This window comes from Peromyscus eremicus, unplaced genomic scaffold (genome assembly GCF_949786415.1).
Source record: "Peromyscus eremicus unplaced genomic scaffold, PerEre_H2_v1 PerEre#2#chrX_unloc_2, whole genome shotgun sequence".
NCBI lineage: Eukaryota > Metazoa > Chordata > Mammalia > Rodentia > Cricetidae > Peromyscus > Peromyscus eremicus.
Window position 1 is genome coordinate 2,300,541 of NW_026734289.1, and position 19,591 is coordinate 2,320,131.

At 39.9% G+C, this 19,591-nt stretch overlaps 1 protein-coding gene and 1 pseudogene across 1 annotated transcript; both read left to right on the top strand.

The window, feature by feature from the left end:
* The first annotated feature begins 7,728 nt into the window (after window positions 1-7,728).
* LOC131901074 (periphilin-1-like) lies at window positions 7,729-8,994 on the top strand (annotated as a pseudogene).
* An 8,183-nt stretch (window positions 8,995-17,177) lies between these two features.
* LOC131901073 (periphilin-1-like) lies at window positions 17,178-18,447 on the top strand. The gene is given in 1 exon segment (XM_059252367.1): window positions 17,178-18,447. A coding segment is annotated over 1 exon segment (1,161 nt). The 5' UTR covers window positions 17,178-17,194; the 3' UTR covers window positions 18,356-18,447.
* Window positions 18,448-19,591: the final 1,144 nt, after the last annotated feature.

Sequence of the window (19,591 nt, forward strand, 5' to 3'; positions counted from 1 at the left end):
GGCATCCAACGTGGTGGCAAGGGTTTCCACCTAAAAACTGAGAAAAAAGATTCTAAAACAGAGCTAAAAACAGCTTCCTAATTGTCTCTCTCAAATGAGCGGCAGCTGCTGGTTTCAGCTACTGGTGGGTTCCTGGCATGCATGCTCAACCTGCAGTATGGCAGGAATCAGGCCTCTGCAAGTGGCACATTAAGCTGCGTGGTGGATTTAGCTTTGCAAGTACAAAAAAAAAGATGTTTCTGGGCTACACGCTGCTTGGCTAAAAGCATAGACCCACAAAAGCTCCCAGAGCTGGTGGTAAACCACCGCCATGATGGGAAGCTGAGGTGGGCAGAGCCAGCAGCCACAGCTGCTGCAGTTTAAAGCAATAGATTCACAATAATACAGGTTCAGATGTAATAGTTTATAATGTGTGTAAAATATATGTAGGCTTGAAAGAGATAAAAAAAGGTGATATATACAGTTACAGAAACAAATACATAGTTTTAAAAAATAAAGTCTTTAAAGAGACAGTAAAATTAATATAAAAAATAAGCCACATAAAGATGAATATTACACAGAGAATCTGGATTGTGTTGTCTTTGGAATTTTTAACTGCAGAAAAACATTTGATCGTAAAAGATGTTGAGTTAAACCAATATGTACATTTTAAAAATACCTTGACTTCAAAATTTGGATATAAGGATATGTTGCTTTGGAAAAGAGTCTCTTTTGTTTCCACAGAAAGCCAGAGGCTATGGATTTGTTCAAGATTAAGATACATCAGGTTTGACCAGCCAAGACCCCCTGAAAGGTCTCCGATGACACCATGGCCCAGATGATCCAACATCCAGAACGATTTGAAGGCAACTGACTCAGACGATACAGCCTCATGGACTATTCCATAATTCTAAAATTTTCTTTGTTTCCCCATAAGATACAGCTCCCCTTTCCAGCAGGAAGTAGTAAGAGAAGCTACGCCCAAATTCCCAAATTATATGTAATTTTACTTTGTTAAGGTTAAACCCTTCCTTTTTGAACAAAAAAAAAGGGGGGAAGTGCTGTGGGATGTATGGCAAATGTGTTGCTGATTAATCAATAAAACACTGATTGGCCATTGGCTAGGCAGGAAGTATAGGCGGGGCAAGGAGGAGAATAAAGCTGGGAAGTGGAAGGCTGAGTCAGAGAGACACTGCCAGCCGCCAAGATGACAAACAGCATGTGAAGATGCCGGTAAGCCACGAGCCATGTGGCAAGGTATAGATTAATAGAAATGGATTAATTTAAGCTGTAAGAACAGTTAGCAAGAAGCCTGCCACGGCCATACAGTTTGTAACCAATATAGGTCTCTGTGTTTACTTGGTCAGGTCTGAGTGGCTGTGGGACTGGCAGGTGAGAGAGATTTGTCCTGACTGTGGGCCAGGCAGGAAAACTCTAGCTACTATCATCCTTTTGGGGGACACTGAAGGGCATGGGAGGCTGGGAAAACTGTGGTCTATGGTCACCATCTCTTTGGGGGACAGTGAAGGGGGTCTCAGGCTGGGGAAGCTGGGAAAATTGCAGTCTACGGTCAGAGGGCAACGTCTGGGCTGAGGCTCGCTGGCCTCTCTCCACACGTCTGGCCATTTAGCCAATAAGGTAGTTGAACAAGAAAAAGGGAAATGGGAAATTACCCCTCTCAAGAGGTAGGGAATATACTTGGCAATGGTGACTCACGGCAAGCGGCATCTAAGCAGTATCCTGTCAGAGAGGCTCTCCTTTCCTGAGAACTGCGGACATGTCCGGAAGGAGCACACAGAATTTGAGTGACAGTTGGCCTCAGCAATCCAGCAGCTCTCAGGAGGGGCCCTTGGAATGACTGTCCTCGGTCCTGCACGGGCCAGTCCTGAGCTGCCTCACCTGGCCGTTCTGCATGCAGCTGCAGGGCAAACATCCAAGTTTTCTGAATGAGGAGGGACGCTGAGGACCCTCTCCTCTTCCTTAGGGTCAAGAGTGCTAGCTAGTCTGGTGCCCACTGTTGGCGGCCATGATAAGGACTTTGGAAGGGGCACCATGATTGGGAAAGGCAAGGGGTGCTTAGGAGACTGTGCTCTCGGGTCCCTCTTGCACCAGGACGGTACCTGTTGTCAGGCTACCATCAGTGTTGCAGTGAGATCTGCTTGAGCCTCCTAACTGAGTGAGAAAGGGTGATCCGGACCCTTGCTCCTCAGAGCCTGCGGGCCAGCAAATCACTGCTGATTGTGTTAGGGAAAGAACAAGTAATGTTGTTTAAATAGAACAGAGGATGCCTGGAATTGATATTACAAATGCTACTCTGCATTTTTAGCATGGCCTGTTCTGGGATTTTGTAGCTAAATTTGTGACAACATCTGTGAATGTCTTTCTGTATGCTGAAATAAATCCCTAGATTGCTTAATAATACTTACTGCAATGCTCTTATTATGGAAGTACCTATTATATATAGATATTTAATGTGTAGACAATAAAAAGAAGAAAAATAATCTCCTTAGAGTACAGATGCAAGTTGTTTTTCCAATATTCTTATCTGCTTTTGCTTAAGTTCACAGATTCACTACACAGACACAGCTAGACTCCCGAATGCAGCCTTAAACAATTGTTCTGTTTGTCACGGTTTACATGTTGGGTCCTATAACATTTACATATTTGGATTGCTTTTGGAAGGTCATACAATCATCTGAAGGCACCAAGTGAATAATGGTTGAAATTAGTGGCTCCCCATGGGCCATTCACTTTCATTCTAAAGGTCCAGCTGTGGCAGAGTTGTATAGAATGAGTTTTGAAACCCTTGGTCAAGTTGATTCTTTGAGAGGTCAGATTTATATAGCAATTAATATACTGAGAAAGTGTATTTTTAAGGATATGGATGAAGATGTTATCTTACTGATAGAGAAACTTGGTTTGATTATTGCACATTTTACCAGTTTTCCTTTGAGCAGTTTTGTTGTTGCTGGGTGAAAGGTTTTGTTTAATTATTTCAGTGCTGTATTTGTTTTTGTGAAGGATTTCTGTTTCCCTTTGCCTCCACAGACACTCAGGCTTGCATCATTCAGAAGCACTGGGGCACTTTCCTGTCCTCAAATTATCTTCCTGTGCATTGCCTTAGTGATTTGGCACATGCTTTCTCCTTGGAGTTTCTGAACACTTCACAATGCCTTCCATTGTTTAGCCCCAATTTATCCCACTACTTTCAATTTTAAATATATCTGTCTTTAGGAAACCCATTCCTTTCCTACAATCTGGGATAAATTGGCTTCTTGTCTAATTTTATAGTTTCCTGTGTTTATCTGAATACTATCACATATCATAACTCTCACGTATCTTTGACTCACTCATCTGAATTTCACGTTGGTCATTTGAGGTCCTTGAAAACATTGGATTTGCATACCAGCATGAATGCTGCTAGGCATGAAGAACTTGGTGTAGGGTAAAATGGACAGGAAATATGAATATCAAATCAGATAATATACACTTTTTGAGAATTAACTTGGCAATTCTAATGTCAGCACAAAATAACTTTCTCGATTTATCTTACAATGACTATGTTTAGTTCAGGTAATCTATTTAAGATAAATAGGGTAGTTTATACATACATGAATGAGTGCTCTAAAATGGTAATATTTAAAAGAAATTTCAAGTTTTCCCTTTGATAAACTTGTTCTACTACAATAACTTCTATGCATAGTGAATTTAATAATGAAAATTCTCAAATATTATTAAGGACCAGCCTTAATATTATTCTTCCCAGGGGCCCAGAAGAGATCCTGCAGATGGCAAGAATTATTTTTGGGGGAAGAATCCAAGTACACTGCGCTCTTAGTCCGTTTACTTTATACTGTTACCTATACAGCTTCAGTTCAAACTCATGCCTAGCTCCTTTCTTGCCTGATTTCTCGCTGCCTCTATCTACTGCCCCCTCTATGTTCTGAATTCTTAATTCTCTCATGTTAGTTTTACCCCAATCTTGGTCTTTCTCATCTTGTTCTTACCCGTCTTGTTCTTCCCCATCTGGCTCTTCTTCATCTTCCATCTCATCCTCAAGTTCTCCATCTAGTTCTCCAGTCAAAATCCTCTCCATTCAAAATCCTCAAAAAGTCCTCTCTAAGTCTCTGAGGTTTACAGTCATATACCCATGCAATAGTACTACTCTAGCTAAAGCAAGGTCACCAGGCTTGAAATCTTACTGGGTCATAAAAGCAGACAAGAGTTTTCCTCAGGCAGTGACCATCAGGCTTTCTTTAACAACTCAAAAGGGGAGTGGTAAATGAGGAGGTCTACTAAGAGCTAAAATGGGTCAAGATATCAGACAAAGGGAATTTATGTGCTCAAACTTCATTCCTAGAGGTGGTTAGGTAAATGCTAGGAGTCTAAAATGTTAGTATGAATACCACTAAGGTTGTATAAGAAAGGAAGGTCTGAGCTTAATTTACCTTAATTCAGGAGGTTGTTTGACCCTGGATGTTTGATAGGTGTTTCAGATAAGATACACTGTTATGAGTTCTTGGAAGCATACATAGCATACAAGGAAATCATTGCAGGAATCAGCTAATATATATACAAAAGCTAAAATGTCACCAAGATTTCTTAAGCCACGGCTTGACCTTTAGAAATGTCCTTGACTTTTCAAGGTAGTAGCTTTTGTGATAGTAGGTGAATTCCATTACATTTTCCTGTGGCTTACAGCAGTTCTGGTTTTTGCATTTAGTAAAAAAAAAAAGGATAATGTTTAATTCTCTCTAGGGCAGTAAAAAACATGGATAAATTTAAATATGAAGATGACTGACTAGAAAAATAAAAAGTAATGGTTAATTAATATGGATACCTAATATTTGTATCAATAATAATATATATTTATAATTGATAGTCTCTGTAAATGGTAAGCTGAGAATTAGTATAACTATCTAATAGGAATAGTTGTGTAAGTTAGAATATCTCTGTCCCAAAAATGGAGCAACGGAATAACACAAAAAGTCTATCATTAACTAGTACCACATAATATGGTCAAGTGTGTCTGAATACTATGAATCTCAGTTGTTATAAATAAATGATTAGTTTGAAACATTAACTCTATCTATTAATCTCTGATTGGTGGTATTAATTGAGTTAAATTGTATTTTCAAGAGGCATTGTTAGATAAGGAGTTACCTGAGTTAGTCACGAGCATCTGTGCGGCCAAGGCTGCAGTTGAAGCTTACCTAGTTTAAATTTGTAATCAAGGCAATATTAAACCATTGAGCTATGTGAGGACAGTAATAACCTGTGTCAGGGTATACATAGCAAGGCCTGTATACAGAATAATTGTCATAAGTACATGAGGAGAATGTCTGATAGTGTATATATTTCAGGATCATGGGCAGAAGTTATACAATAATAGAACATTTTTAAAGGGCAGTCCACCCCTAGGCTGGAAAGTTCAATATAGAAAGATGGGTAAGTGACAAAGGCTGTAGAAATCATTCTTGGTTGCTTCGTGCTGCTATGGGTGTGAAATGGGGGTCCTGATGGCTACAATGCTGTGGAAGCCCAGGAAGCATAGGCTCTATGAGACATGTAGTGTCCTATCTCTTGGGCTGGAGGGTGGGATGCAGGGCTGAGCTGGGTAGCACATCTGTGTGGGCTGGAGAAAGGGGTGCAGACCTGTAGCTAGACAGCATGTCTGTGGTCCAGAACATGACAACCTGTAACTCTCTAAATGATTAGAATTTCTGTATTAATGATAGAACATGCAGTTGAAGAGTTTTAAGGAAGAAACTTTTTCTCGTAGGAGTATGTAGATGAGAAGTCTTATTAAATAAGAAATACAGAGCCAAATGCAGAGTTCAACGCCCAAGAGGTCAGAGCAGTAGCTGAGAGCTGAGACCTAAAAACCTCCTGCCGCCTTTCCTCATGTACTTATGACACTTCTTGCCGCCACTGTCCTTTCCCTCAGAAAGAGACCTACATCCTGTGTGTCTTTTTATTGACTTTTTGTTCTGCCTCCTCATTGGTTGTAAATCCAACCACATGAACTCCTCATCACTGCCTGTCTATACAGACCTCCAGGTCTTGTGTGGTTGGTATTGAGATTAAAGGCGTGTGTCTCCATGCTGGCTGTATCCTTGAACACACAGATATCTGTCTGTCATTTGATCTGGATTAAAGGTGTCTGCCACCACGGCCCAGGTTCTGCTATGGCTTGCTATTAGCTCTGATCCCCAGGCAACTTTATTTATTAAATACAAATAAAATCACATTTCAGTACAAATAAAATATCACCATATTTCCCCTTTTCTATTTTAATAAAAAGAAAAAAAGGACAAAAGTTATTTTTTTTTTTTGTTTTTTTGGTTTTTTTTTGGTTTTTTGAGACAGGGTTTCTCTGTGTAGCTTTGCGCCTTTTCCTGGAACTCACTTGGTAGCCCAGGCTGGCCTCGAACTCACAGAGATCCGCCTGGCTCTGCCTCCCGAGTGCTGGGATTAAAGGCGTGCGCCACCACCGCCCGGCTTTGGGACAAAAGTTATAACTAATATAAGAAAAACTATATACAATGTTATGACATTATGATTTTCCCTGTTACATAAATTAATTCTAATTCATTTTACATTTGTTCAATATGTTAAATAAATATTTTATAAGCTTGTATTTTAAGGTACTTTATTTTTTTCACTAGTGAATTTTATTAGAATATTATGATTTTTTGCTACTACATAAATTAATTTTAATTCCTTTTATATTTGTTCACTGTTAAATAAATATTTCATGTGTTTATGTTCTTTTCCTTACATGTTTTCAATGTTTATTTATATATTATTTAATTTTTAAATTTTTAGAAATGATAATACAATCACATCCTTTCCTTTTCTATTTCCTTCCCTTCCATATCATCTCCTCCTGGTTACTTTTCAAATTTATGGTCTCTTTTTCTTAATTAACACACAACACACACACACACACACACACACACACACACACACACACACACACCCATAAATATAGGATACAGCATTCCCAGTCTACTTAGTGTTTCTTGTATATGTATATGATTCAGAGCTGACTACTTGATATTGGAAAACAGTTAAAAGGGTCATCCCTGGGGAAGATTAATTCTTTAGCAGTCTGTAGTTCTTTCTTTAGAGGTAAACCCTATGAGATTTCCCCCTTTCAAGTTAGCATATTGATTGGTATTGTCCTTAATCAGGTCTTGTTCAGGCAGTCATATTGTTGAAATATCAACTGTGAAGCTTCCCTTTGATTTCTGGTTCCTACAAACTTTCCTCTTCCTCTTAATGATGCTCCCTGAGCCTTAAGCCCAGGAGTTGATATATATATATGTGTGTGTGTGTGTGTGTGTGTGTGTGTGTGTGTGTGTGTGTGTGTCTTGGGGCTAGACACCCCACAATCACTTGTTCTCTGAATTTGAGTGGTTGTGGTTTTCTGCAATGGTCTCTCTCTGTTGCAAAGAGAAGCTTTTTATGGTTAGGGGTGAGAGCTATACTTATTTGTAGTAAGTGGAATTCACTTAGGAATTGTACTGATTTAGTCAAGTGGTAGTACTGCATTCTCCTCTAGGACGCATGACCTCACTAGCCCCAGCTAATTTCCTAGCTTTCAAGCACCTGGCATGATTTCCCTGCTGTTGAGTGGTCCTAAGTTTAATTAGAGAGCTGTTGGTGGGGTTTCAACAGCAGCGGTGGAACGTGCGTGTTGGAGAGTTCCAAGGGCGAATTTTTAGACAATAACAGATTCTTGAACTAAGCCATGAGTATCCTTAGAAATTGAAAGTGAACAGGAAGGGAAGTACACATTTCTGTTCACAGAAGTCCAGTGGCTTCCACGAGATGAGATGTGGTCTGAAGGATGGTGTGACTACAAGCGACTTCCAGGAAATCAAGCGCAGGGATGGTATGACTACAAGCGACTTCCACGAAAACAAGTGCCTCCTTGGAACCATCCCAGTGATGGCAACCGTTGTGCCAAACAGACCGCCTCTGGGAGACAAGAGACCATCTCTGCTAGCCAGATCCGATGAAGGAGGCTACAGTAGATACTACTGTCACGTTGAATACCAAAAATGAGATGAAGGCCGCTGTTTTTCTCAGAATCCAAGAAGTGGCCCACCGTACAAAAGAGGCCCTTATGGCTACCGATGGTCAAGAGATGAGTATGCCACAAGCCGACAGCCTCAATACAGGGCCATGAGAAACGGCTTTAGAAGAAGACGTTTCTGTTCTTCCCATTATTCAAGACAACGATCTCCCCATAAACAGGGCGCTCCTTTTTGGAGAGAATCACGTGTGGCCGGGAAGGACTCCCTACCCAGCAGATTTGGCTCCAGTCTCAGCAGTAGAAGCAGGATGCGCTCCTTCCATCAGTCTCGACATCGATGTAAAGAGAGAGCCATCCAGTTTTTGAAAACATCAAGAGATACTGTGCCTTCAGGTTCTTCATCCAAGGTGTTAAAACGCCCCAGCCGGCTGACTGAGAAGGAACAGGCTGATGCTGCAAGCAAGTGGGCTAATGAAAATCCCAAGAAGTCAGAAGAAAACAACTTGGCTGAAATGTCCGAGTTTGAGACGGGATCCAAGGCACCGTTATGTATCAACCAGACAGAAGAACCCGAGTCCAACACAACAGCTGGCACAGAATTGTGTGAAGACAGGCAGCTTAGCAGTCGCTCAAAAGCGATTGCATCAAAAATCACGGAGATTGAGAAGGTTTACCGACAAGTCTGTGAAACTTTCGGGATGGTGGTGGAAAGGCTGGTTGAAAAGGATCGTTCCTTAGAAAAATCTATACAGTTTGCAATGAAGCAGAGTTTGCATGAAATAGGTGAGCAACATGTTGAAGAACTCAAGCATTTCATTATGGAGTATGATAATTCTACTCCAGATTTTGGAGACCCTTTTGAGAAGAATTAGGGCTCAGTTCAAACATATTTTTAAAGCTTCTAGATTTTTCCCTTTGGACTTTTGAAATCCTTACTATTTTGTGATGAAGAGAAATATTTTATGATAACTGACCACGTTGCTAGTATCAAATAAACATCTACAATAGTTTTTAAAGTCTCTTAATTAGAATGTTTTTCCTATGTGTAGAATCATCTAATCCATCTTCATACATCTCCTCTCTTCCAAAAATAATGTACCAGGCTTTCCTGTTCCCCCATGGAGGGACTAACCCTTTTGGAGGAGGGCATGGGGCATTGGGGGGGAAGGAGGGAGGAGATGGAGGAGCGTTGAGAGGTTGATCTGTAGTTGGCATGTAAACGAATTAAAAAATTAAAAAATAAAGCCATTTCGTGTACCCAGGATAAAACCTGGTCCCATTGCCAGGGGGTGGCATGAGGAGAACTTGCGGGGAAGCGGGAGAAGGGGAGGGAGGGAGAACTGGGGTTGGTAAGTAAAATTAAAAGAAAAGTATATAAAAAATTAAAATGAAAAAAGAAATGTGGCAAAAGACATCAAGGCCAGCAGAGCTCCCCTCAACTTGTAAGTGAGTCAGTGAACAGAGAGGAGACAATTTGGCCATTACACTCACTTCTTGATCCTTCCCAGCATAGCACTGAGCCAAAATACACAATATGGGACAATAGGTACATTAAAAATCATGGTTTGAATTACATCTCAATTTCATTATCTCCTTTTTTTGAGTCAAGGTTTTACAGTCTGGACCTAGGTAGACTGGAAACCATTGTGTACACCAGGCTGTCCTCAAAATCACAGAGATCCCCCTCCCTCTGCCTCCTGCATGCTGGGATTAAACACATGTGCTACCATCCTCAGTATTCTCTTCCTTATGGCCAAGATGTAAGAGTTATGATGCATACTTGTAGGCAGAGTTTTTTTCCTTTGGGCCTCCAGCTCACAATTTAAAAAATGACATGGAGACATACTATTAATAATGAAAAGCTCAGCCTATAGCTTATGCTTGTCCCACTAGCTCCCATAACTTAACCCATTTATATCAATCTATGTTTTGCCTCATGACTTTTTACCTCTCTTCCATCTTGCAACTCCTGTTTCCTCTCCATGTGCCCTGGTGTCTGTCACATGCCTAGATTCATCTCTCTTCCTCACTTTCTGCCTGGAAGTCCTGTCCAACCTCTTTCCACCTAGCTATTGGCCATTCACCTCTTTATTAAAGCAATCAGAAGGCACCTTGGCAAAGACACATCTTCACAGTGTACAAAATAATTATTCCACACTACATACTTATTGATTTTTTGCCAAGCTGGTCTTTGTGGTACTTTGATGTCACAGCTGGTTAGGTGTATTTGTTGTTTCCTTCCCTTGGCTGCTTGCACAGCACCAAGTACTATGAAAATTAGTCCTCAGGGTGCAGACTTTCAGGTCAATTCCAGCTTGGATCCTTCCAGTCCGGTGTCTGAAGCACATGGTATTTTCAGCAAGAGAGACTTACCTCCACCTTCTGTGAGATGGTCAAGGGCAATGTCAATACCCCATATTGTTTTGGGACTCTCAAACTCCCCTTACCAACAACTCAAAAGGGAGTGTTTCATCCCTGGTACTGGGGATTTTGCTAGACAGTCTATGGCTTTTTGTAGAAACATTGACATCTCAGCTGAGTGAATTTTCATTTAAAGTACAGATGTATACACACACACACACACACACACACACACACACACACATACACAGGAACACATACAAGTAATTTTAGATAAATAATCATTGTCTTATTTAGGGTTTCTGTTGCTGTGATGAAGCACCATGACTCAAAATTGAGTTGAGGAAGACAGGGTTTATTTGGCTTACATTACATATCACTGTTCATCAGTCAGGATAGGAACCTGGAGGCAGAAGCTTATGCAAAGGCCATGAAGGAATACTTCTTACTAGCTTGCTCCCCATGGCTTACTCAGCCTGCTTTTGTATAGAACCCAGAAACACTAGCCCAGAGATTGTACCAACCACAGTTTGCTGGGCCATACCCACCAATCACTAACTAAAAAAATGCCCTACAGTCTTGCCTACAGCACAATCTTATGGAGGCATTTTCTCAGTTGAGGCTCCCTCCACTCAGGTGATGCTAGTTTGTGTAAAGTTGACACAAAACTAGCCAGCACAATCACTATGGCTTTTTTCAAGCATCCTTACTGTTATTTCCATCACTTCCCCTCCATCCCCAATTGTATTGACCACCTTCTCTCCACTCTAATGAAAACCTCCCCTGTTTTCACTATTTCCCCTCACATCATTTGTGTATTGTTATTCTTCACTCTAGGGCTCCTTCCCATGCCCTCCCCTCTGTGCTACCACTTGACTTTCATAGTTTCTGCACATACGCCAGTTTTCATATTCACATCTGAAGATTTGGAGGTAGGTATCACAGAAGAATGAGAACATGTGTCATTTGACTTTCTGTGTCTGTGTTAATTCACTTAATACAATATTTTCTAGTTCCATCCCTTTGCCTCTAGATTTCATTTTCTTTACAGATAAATAGTATTCCACAGTGTATATGTACTGCATTCTCATTACCCATTCATTAGTTGAAAGCTATTTAGGTTATTTCCTTTTCCTACTCTTTGTGAATAGAGTGGTAATGAACAAGACTGAGCAAGTATCTGGGGTAGGATGTCAAGAACTTTGGACACATGCCAAAGAACTTCATAGCATGCTTATCAGGTATGAGTTTTCCTGCATATGTATACATACTACATGTATGTCATGCCCACGAAGATCAGAAGAGGTATCAGTTCTTCTGGAACTGGAGATAAAGAATGTTGTGAGCCTCTAAGTAGGTAATGGGAACTGAAGCTTGGTCCTCTGCAAGAGAAAAATGCTGTTAACCACTGAGACATGAGCCATTTCTTTCTCTTTTTTTTTCATTTTTCTTTATTAAGAAATTGTCTACTCACTCTACATACCACCCACAGATCCCACCTCCTTCCTTCTCCAACCCCCAGCCCTCTCTTCCAAGCCACCCAACATCCCCACCTCTCCCAAATCAAGGTCTCCCATGTGGAGTCAGTAGATCCCAGCACACTAAGCCCGAGCAAGTCCAAGCCCCTTCCCACTGCACCAAGGCTGCACAAGGCATCACACCACAGGCACCAGATTCCCAAAAGCGTGCCCAAATTTTTTTTATGAGGCTACAGTTACCCTGATATCAAAAACACACAAAGATGCAACAAAGTAAGAAGATTACAGACCAATCTCCCTCATGAACATTGATGCAAAAATACTCAATGGAATACTGACCAACCGAATCCAGGAACACATCAAAAAATTTATCCACCATGACCAAGTAGGCTTCATCCCAGGGATACAAGAATGGTTGAACATATGAAAATCTCTCAATGTAATACACCATATAAACAAACTGAAAGAAAACAACCGCATGATCATCTCATTAGATGCTGAAAAGGCCTTTGACAGAATCCAACACCCCTTCATGATAAAAGTTTTAGAGAGTTCTGAAATATAAGGAACATACCTAATCATAATAAAGGCAATGTACAGCAAGCCAACAGCTTAATGGAGAGAAACTCAAGAGAACTTCAAGTACTATATTGAATAAATATGGAGAGAGTGAACAGCATTGTCTTGTTACTGCTTTTAGTAGAATCTCTTTGAACTTTTTGATGTTGGCTGTTTCTGTTTCCTTAGGGCTTATTTGTCTATTCAAATTGTTTATTTGGTCTTGATTTAACTTCGGTATGTGGTACCTGTCTAGAAAAATTGTCTGTTTCCAATTTTGAAGAGTACATGTGTTAGAAGTATGACTTGATGATTCTCTGGATTTCCTCGTTGTCTGTTGTTATGTCTCCCTTTTCATTTCTGATTTTGTTAATTTGGATGCTCTCTCTCTTTCTGCCTTTTGGCTAGTTTGAATAAGGGCTTGTCTATCTTATTCATTTTCCCAAAGAACCAACTCTTTGTTTCACTGATTCTTTGATTTGTTCTCTTTGTTTGTATTTCATTGTCTCCAAGTCTCAATTTGATTATTTCCTGGCATCTCTTCCTCCTGAGTGAGTTTGTTTCTTTTTGTTCTAGAGCTTATAGGTGTGTTATTTAGTCACTAGTATGAGATTTCTCCAATTTCTTTATGTGGGCATCTAGTGCTATGAATTTTCCTCTTAGCACTGCTTTTATAGTGTCCCATAAGTTTGAGTATGTAGTACATTCATTTTCATTGAATTGTAGGAAGTCTTTAATTTCTTTCTTCATTTCTTCCTTTACCCATTGATGATTCAGTTGAGGATTATTCAGTTCCCATGAGATTGTAGGCCTACTGTAATTTTTGTTGTTGTTGACATCTAAATTTAAACCATGGTGGTCTGATAGACTACAGGATGTTATTCTAACTTTTTTGTATCTATTGAGATTTGCTTTGTGACCGAGTATGTGATTGATTTTAGAGAAAGTTCCATGGGGTGCTACGGATAAGGTATATTCTTTATTGTTATGGTGGAATATTCTGTGGATATCTATTAGGTCCATTTGAGTCATAACATCTGTTAGATCCCTTATTTCTCTGTTAAGTTTCAATGTGGCAGATCTGTCCATTATTGAGAGTGGGATGTTGAAGTCTCCTACTACTAATGTGTGGAGTTTGATGTGCGATTTAAGCCTTATTAATGTTTCTTTTACATATGTTGGTGCCCTTGTATTTGGGGCATAAACATTCAGAATTGAGACTTCATCTTGGTGGATCTTTCTTGTGATGAGTATGTAATGTCCTTCCCAATCTCTTTTGATTGATTTTAGTTTGAAGACTATGTTGTTAGAATTTAGGATAGCCACACCAGCTTGCTTCTTAAGTCCATTTGATTGGAAATTCTTTTCCCAGCCTTTTACTCTGAGGTAATGTCTGTCTTTGCAGTTGAAGTGTGTTTGTTTTATGCAGCAGAAGGATGGATCCTGTTTTCGTACCCATTCTGTTAGCCTGTGTCTTTTTATGGGCAAATTGAGTCCATTGATAGTAAGAGATATTAATGACAAGTTATTGTTAATTCCTGTTATTTTTTTGTTGGTGGTGGTGTTTGTGTGTATGCATTTTCCTTCTTTGAGATTTGCTGCTATCTATTGCCTGTTTTTTTTTGTTTTTTTTTTTGTTTTTTGTTTTTGTGGGAGCAGCTAACTTCCTTGGGTTGGAGTTTTCCTTCTAGTACTTTCTATAGGGCTGGATTTGTGGATAGGTATTGTTTAATGAGGTTTTATCATGGAATAATTTTTTTTTCTGTCTATGATCATTGAAAACTTTACTGGGCATAGTATTCTGGGCTGGCATCTGTGATCCCTTAGTGTTTGCAAAAGGTCTGTCTAGGACCTTCTTGCTTTTAGACTCTCCTTTGAGAAGCTGGGTGTAATTCTGATAGGTCTTCCTTCATATGTTACTTGAACTTTTTCCTTTGCAGCTTGTAGATGTAACCTTCATGTTACATAACAAACACAGAGCCAATTGCAGAGTTAAAAGCCCAAGAGGTCAGAGCAATAGCTAAGAGCTAAAAACCTTAACCTTCACTGCCGCTGCTGTCCTCCTTAGTGAGTGCCCTAAGGTAGCTGCTGTATGATTACCAGATAAATTAAGGGTGATTGTGTGAAAACAGGCTTTCTTTATGTAACCTTAAATTCCAATCCTGAAACAATTTCACTGTTAATTTCTTCTGTCTGAATCTGAATTTCTCTACAATTCATTTTAACATGTTTAACAGGTTTTTCTAAAGCTTTTATCCTGGCACTCAAATTGACTATCTTTTTAAATAGTAAAATAAGGATAAGGAAAGTAATAATGTGCATAATCCCATCAACATTAATCTTCTCATATAGTTGTTCCATTTGCAGACTGCCTAAAATTTTATCAACAAAGCCCAATTTTCTACCAATGTACACATAAAACCCATTTTTTTTTAATGTGGAAAAAAATTTCTCTTTTAAATAGTTTTTTTCCTTTAAAATATCTGATATCTTAATTGACTTACCAAGTCTGCATAGAACAGTAGAAATCCGAGGGAATTCCAAAACAGCTACCTAGTATCCAAGGTGTGAATCCAAAGACAGAGAGACAGAGAGAGAGAGAGAGAGAGAGAGAGAGAGAGAGAGAGAGCACAAGAAAGCACAGCCACAAGTTCTGGCTAAATGCTTAAATCTAGCCATGTGTTCCCGCTTGAGTCTCTTTAGCTCCAACCAGGTGTGCTGACATTTCAGCCAAAAGCACCTCTATCTGCAGTTGAGTGTAGCTACTGCAATTAGCAGTAGTTCTGGTAGGCCTTAGTTTTTCATAGCACCGGTGTAGCTACAGTCGGTCAGTCAGCCCTGGGGCCTAGGCCGAGCTTGCCCAAGCTGGGGAGTCAGGTAGTTGGCAGGCCGCCAAGATGCTACAACTGGCTATGTGTAGCTCAGGTGTGAGCAGGGACCCAAAAGGCCACAGGCAAGTGGCTTCTTCATGAATTTGTACCACAAACACTGGGCACCTGATGTAGATGAACAGTCTTATTAAATAAGAAACATAGAGTCAAATGCAGAGTTAAAAGCTTAAGAGGTCAGAGCAGTAGCTGAGAGCTGAGACTTAAAACCACCTTCTTACCCTTCCTGCTGCTACTGTCCTTCCACTCAGAAAGAGATCTACTTCCTGTGTATCTGTCTTTTTATTGACTTTCTGTTCTGCCTTCTCATTGGTTGTAAACCCAACCACATGACCTCCTCATCACTGCCTGTCTATACAGACCTCCAGGTCTTCTATGGTTGGTATTGAGATTAAAGACATGTGTCTCCATGCTGGCTGTATCCTTGAACACACAGAGATCTGTCTGTCATGTGATCTGGATTAAGGGTGTCTGCCACCACTGCCCGGCTTCTGCTATGGCTTGCTATTAGCTCTGATCCCCAGGCAACTTTGTTTATTAAATACAAATAAAATCACTTTTCAGTACAAATAAAATATCACCATATTTCTCCTTTTCTATTTTAATAAAAAGAAAAAAGGACAAAAGTTATAACTAATGTAAGAAAAACTATATACAATGTTATGATATTATGATTTTTTCCTGTTACATAAATTAATTTTAATTCATTTTACATTTGTTCAATATGTTAAATAAATATTTTATAAGCTTGTATTTTAAGATACTTTATATTTTTCACTAGTGAATTTTATTAGAGTATTATGATTTTTTGCTATTACATAAATTAATTTTAAATCATTTTACATTTGTTCACTGTTAAATAAATATTTTATGTGTTTATGTTCTTTTCCTTATATGTTTTCAATGTTTATTTATATTTTATTCAATTTTTAAATTTTTAAAGATGATAATACAATCACATTCTTTCGTTTTCTATTTCCTTCCCTTCTATATCCTCTCTTCCTGGTTACCTTTCAAATTTATGATCTCTTTTCCTTAATTATCACACACACACAGACACACACACACACACACACACACACACACACACACACACACCCATAAATATATAATTACAGCATTCCCAGTCTACTTAGTGTTTCTTGTATATGTATATGATTCAGAGCTGACGACTTGATATTGGTAACCAGTTAAAAGGGTCATGCCTGGGGAAGACTAATTCTTTAGCAGTCTGTAGTTCTTTGTTTAGGGGTGAACTCTATGAGATTTCCCCCTTTCAAGTGAGCATATTGATTGGTACTGTCTTTATTCAGGTCTTGTTCAGGCAGTCATATTGTTGAAATATCATGCATGAAGCTTCCCTTTGATTTCTGGTTCCTACAAACTTTCCTCTTCCTCTTAATAATGCTCCCTGAGCCTTAGGCAAAGGAGTTGATATATATATATGTGTGTGTGTGTGTGTGTGTGTGTGTGTGTGTGTGTGTGTGTGTGTATCTTGGGGCTAGACACCCCACAATCACTTGTTCTCTGAATTTGAGTGGTTGTAATTTTGTGCAATGGTCTCTCTAATTTGCAAAGAGAAGCTTTTTTTTGGTGAGGGGTGAGAGCTACACTTATTTGTAGTAACTGGAATTCACTTAGGAATTGTACTGATTTAGTCAAGTAGTAGTACTGCATTCTCCTCTAGGACGCATGACCTCACTAGCCCCAGCTAATTTCCTAGCTTTCAAGCACCTGGCATGATTTCCCTGCTGTTGAGTGGTCCTAAGTCTAATTAGAGAGCTGTTGGTGAGGTTTCAGCAGCAGTGGTGGAACGTTCGTGTTGGAGAGTTCCAAGGGCGAATTTTTAGACAATAACAGATTCTTGAACTGAGCCATGAGTATGGATGGAAATTGAAAGTGAACAGGAAGGGAAGTACACATTTCTGTTCACAGAAGTCCAGTGGCTTCCACGAGATGAGATGTGGTCTGAAGGATGGTGTGACTACAAGCGACTTCCAGGAAATCAAGCGCAGGGATGGTATGACTACAAGCGACTTCCAGGAAAACAAGCGCCTCCTTGTTGCCATCCCAGTGATGGCAACCGTGGATTAATTAACGTGCCGAAGAGACCACCTCTGGGAGACAAGAGACCATCTCTGCTAGCCAGACCCGATGAAGGAGGCTACAGCAGATACTATTGTCACGTTGATTACCAAAAAAGTGATGAAGACTGCTGTTTTTCTCAGAATCCAAGAAGTGGCCCACCGTACAAAAGAGGCCCTTATGGCTACCGATGGTCAAGAGATGAGTATGCCACAAGCCGACAGCCTTAATACAGGGTCGTGAGAATCGGCTTTAGAAGAAGACGTTTGTATTCTTCCCATTATTCAAGACAACGATCTCCCCATAAATGGGGCGCTCCTTTTTTGAGAGAATCACGTGTGGGCGGGAAGGACTCCCTACACAGCAGGTTTGGCTCCAGTCTCAGCAGTAGAAGCAGGATGTGCTCCTTCCATCAGTCTCGACATCGATGTAAAGAGAGAGCCATCCAGTTTTTGAAAACATCAAGAGATACTGTGCCTTCAGGTTCTTCATCCAAGGTGTTAAAACGCCCCAGCCAGCTGACTGAGAAGGAACAGGCTGATGCTGCAAGCAAGGGGGCTAATGAAAATCCCAAGAAGTCAGAAGAAAATAACTTGGCTGAAATGTCCGAGTTTGAGACGGGATCCAAGGCACCGTTATGTATCAACCAGACAGAAGAACCCGAGTCCAACACAACAGCTGGCACAGAATTGTGTGAAGACAGGCAGCTTAGCAGTCGCTCAAAAGCGATTGCATCAAAAATCATGGAGATTGAGAAGGTTTACCGACAAGTCTGTGAAACTTTCGGGATGGTGTTGGAAAGGCTGGTTGAAAAGGATCGTTCCTTAGAAAAATCTATACAGTTTGCAATGAAGCAGAGTTTGCATGAAATAGGTGAGCAACATGTTGAAGAACTCAAGCATTTCATTATGGAGTATGATAATTCTACTCCAGATTTTGGAGACCCTTTTGAGAAGAATTAGGGCTCAGTTCAAACAAATTTTTAAAGTTTCTAGATTTTTCCCTTTGGACCTTTGAAATCTTTACTATTTTGTGATGAAGAGAAATACTTTATGATAACTGACCCCGTTGCTAGTATCAAATAAACATCTACAAAATTTTTAAAGTCTCTTAATTAGAATGTTTTCCCTATGTGTAGAATCGTCTAATCCATCTTCATACATCTCCTCCCTTCCAAATATAATGTTCAATTAATTTTTTAATGTTTGAAAAGGCAGTTCTGGAGAGCAGCTCTCTGTATTTAACTCATGATCAATGGTCTTCCATGGTGTGCTGGTCTCCGGGGTATAATTTGTAGTTAGAGATCATTCCAGGTTGCATCATAGGCATTGTTAGCATTTTGAGTTGAGTTTCACTTGTTGCCTGCTTTTTTTCTGCTTTGCAACTTTCAGTGGTGTCAAAATATGCTGTCTTAAGGAAGTAGAACTTAGCTGTCTTGCAATATTTGCTTTGAGAATAATTCTTCTTTTGTATAGGAAAGAAGCACTTAAAAAATCTCTAAAGGACACATTAAAACAAAACCTTCTTCTCAAGTCATTGAACTTAGTTTGTCTCTTCTATGAAGTGAGGCTCCTAACTGCTCTCTCTGAACAACATTATAGATAAAACTGATAGGAGGGGGTAACTTGAGACAAAGATGCATTTTAATTTGAAATTTCTCAGAAACTCTTCTGGTAGTGATAAAAAATTAGACTATACAACAACCTGGAGTTTTGTTTTAGGCCTGTTCTTTATTAAAGAGGGACCTGACAAGGAGCTCATGATTGGGATAAAATGATAGATTTCTTGGTTAGTTTCCGTGATCTTAGTTCTGTAGACTTAGAGAATCTCCCTCTTCACATGTGTTATCATAGGAACAAGGCAGAATAAGGCATCACACCACAGGGAATGTGCTCTAAAAACGGAGTTCATGAGCTAGGAAACAAGGAGGACCCTTAGAGGGACACATGGATCACCTTGGGAAGGAGAAACAGAGGATATCTACATGAGTAAACTGGGGGTGAGGGGGGCAGTGGGGGAAGGGTTTGAGGATTGAGAACATGGTTAACCTAGGAAACTTGGAGTGGGAGAGTAATGAAAGAGATATCTCAATAGAGGGTGTCATTATGGGTCTAGGGAAAAACCTGGTGCTAGGGGAATTTCCAGGAATCCACAAGAATTACCCCAGGTTAGACTACTAGAAATAGTGGAGAAGGTGC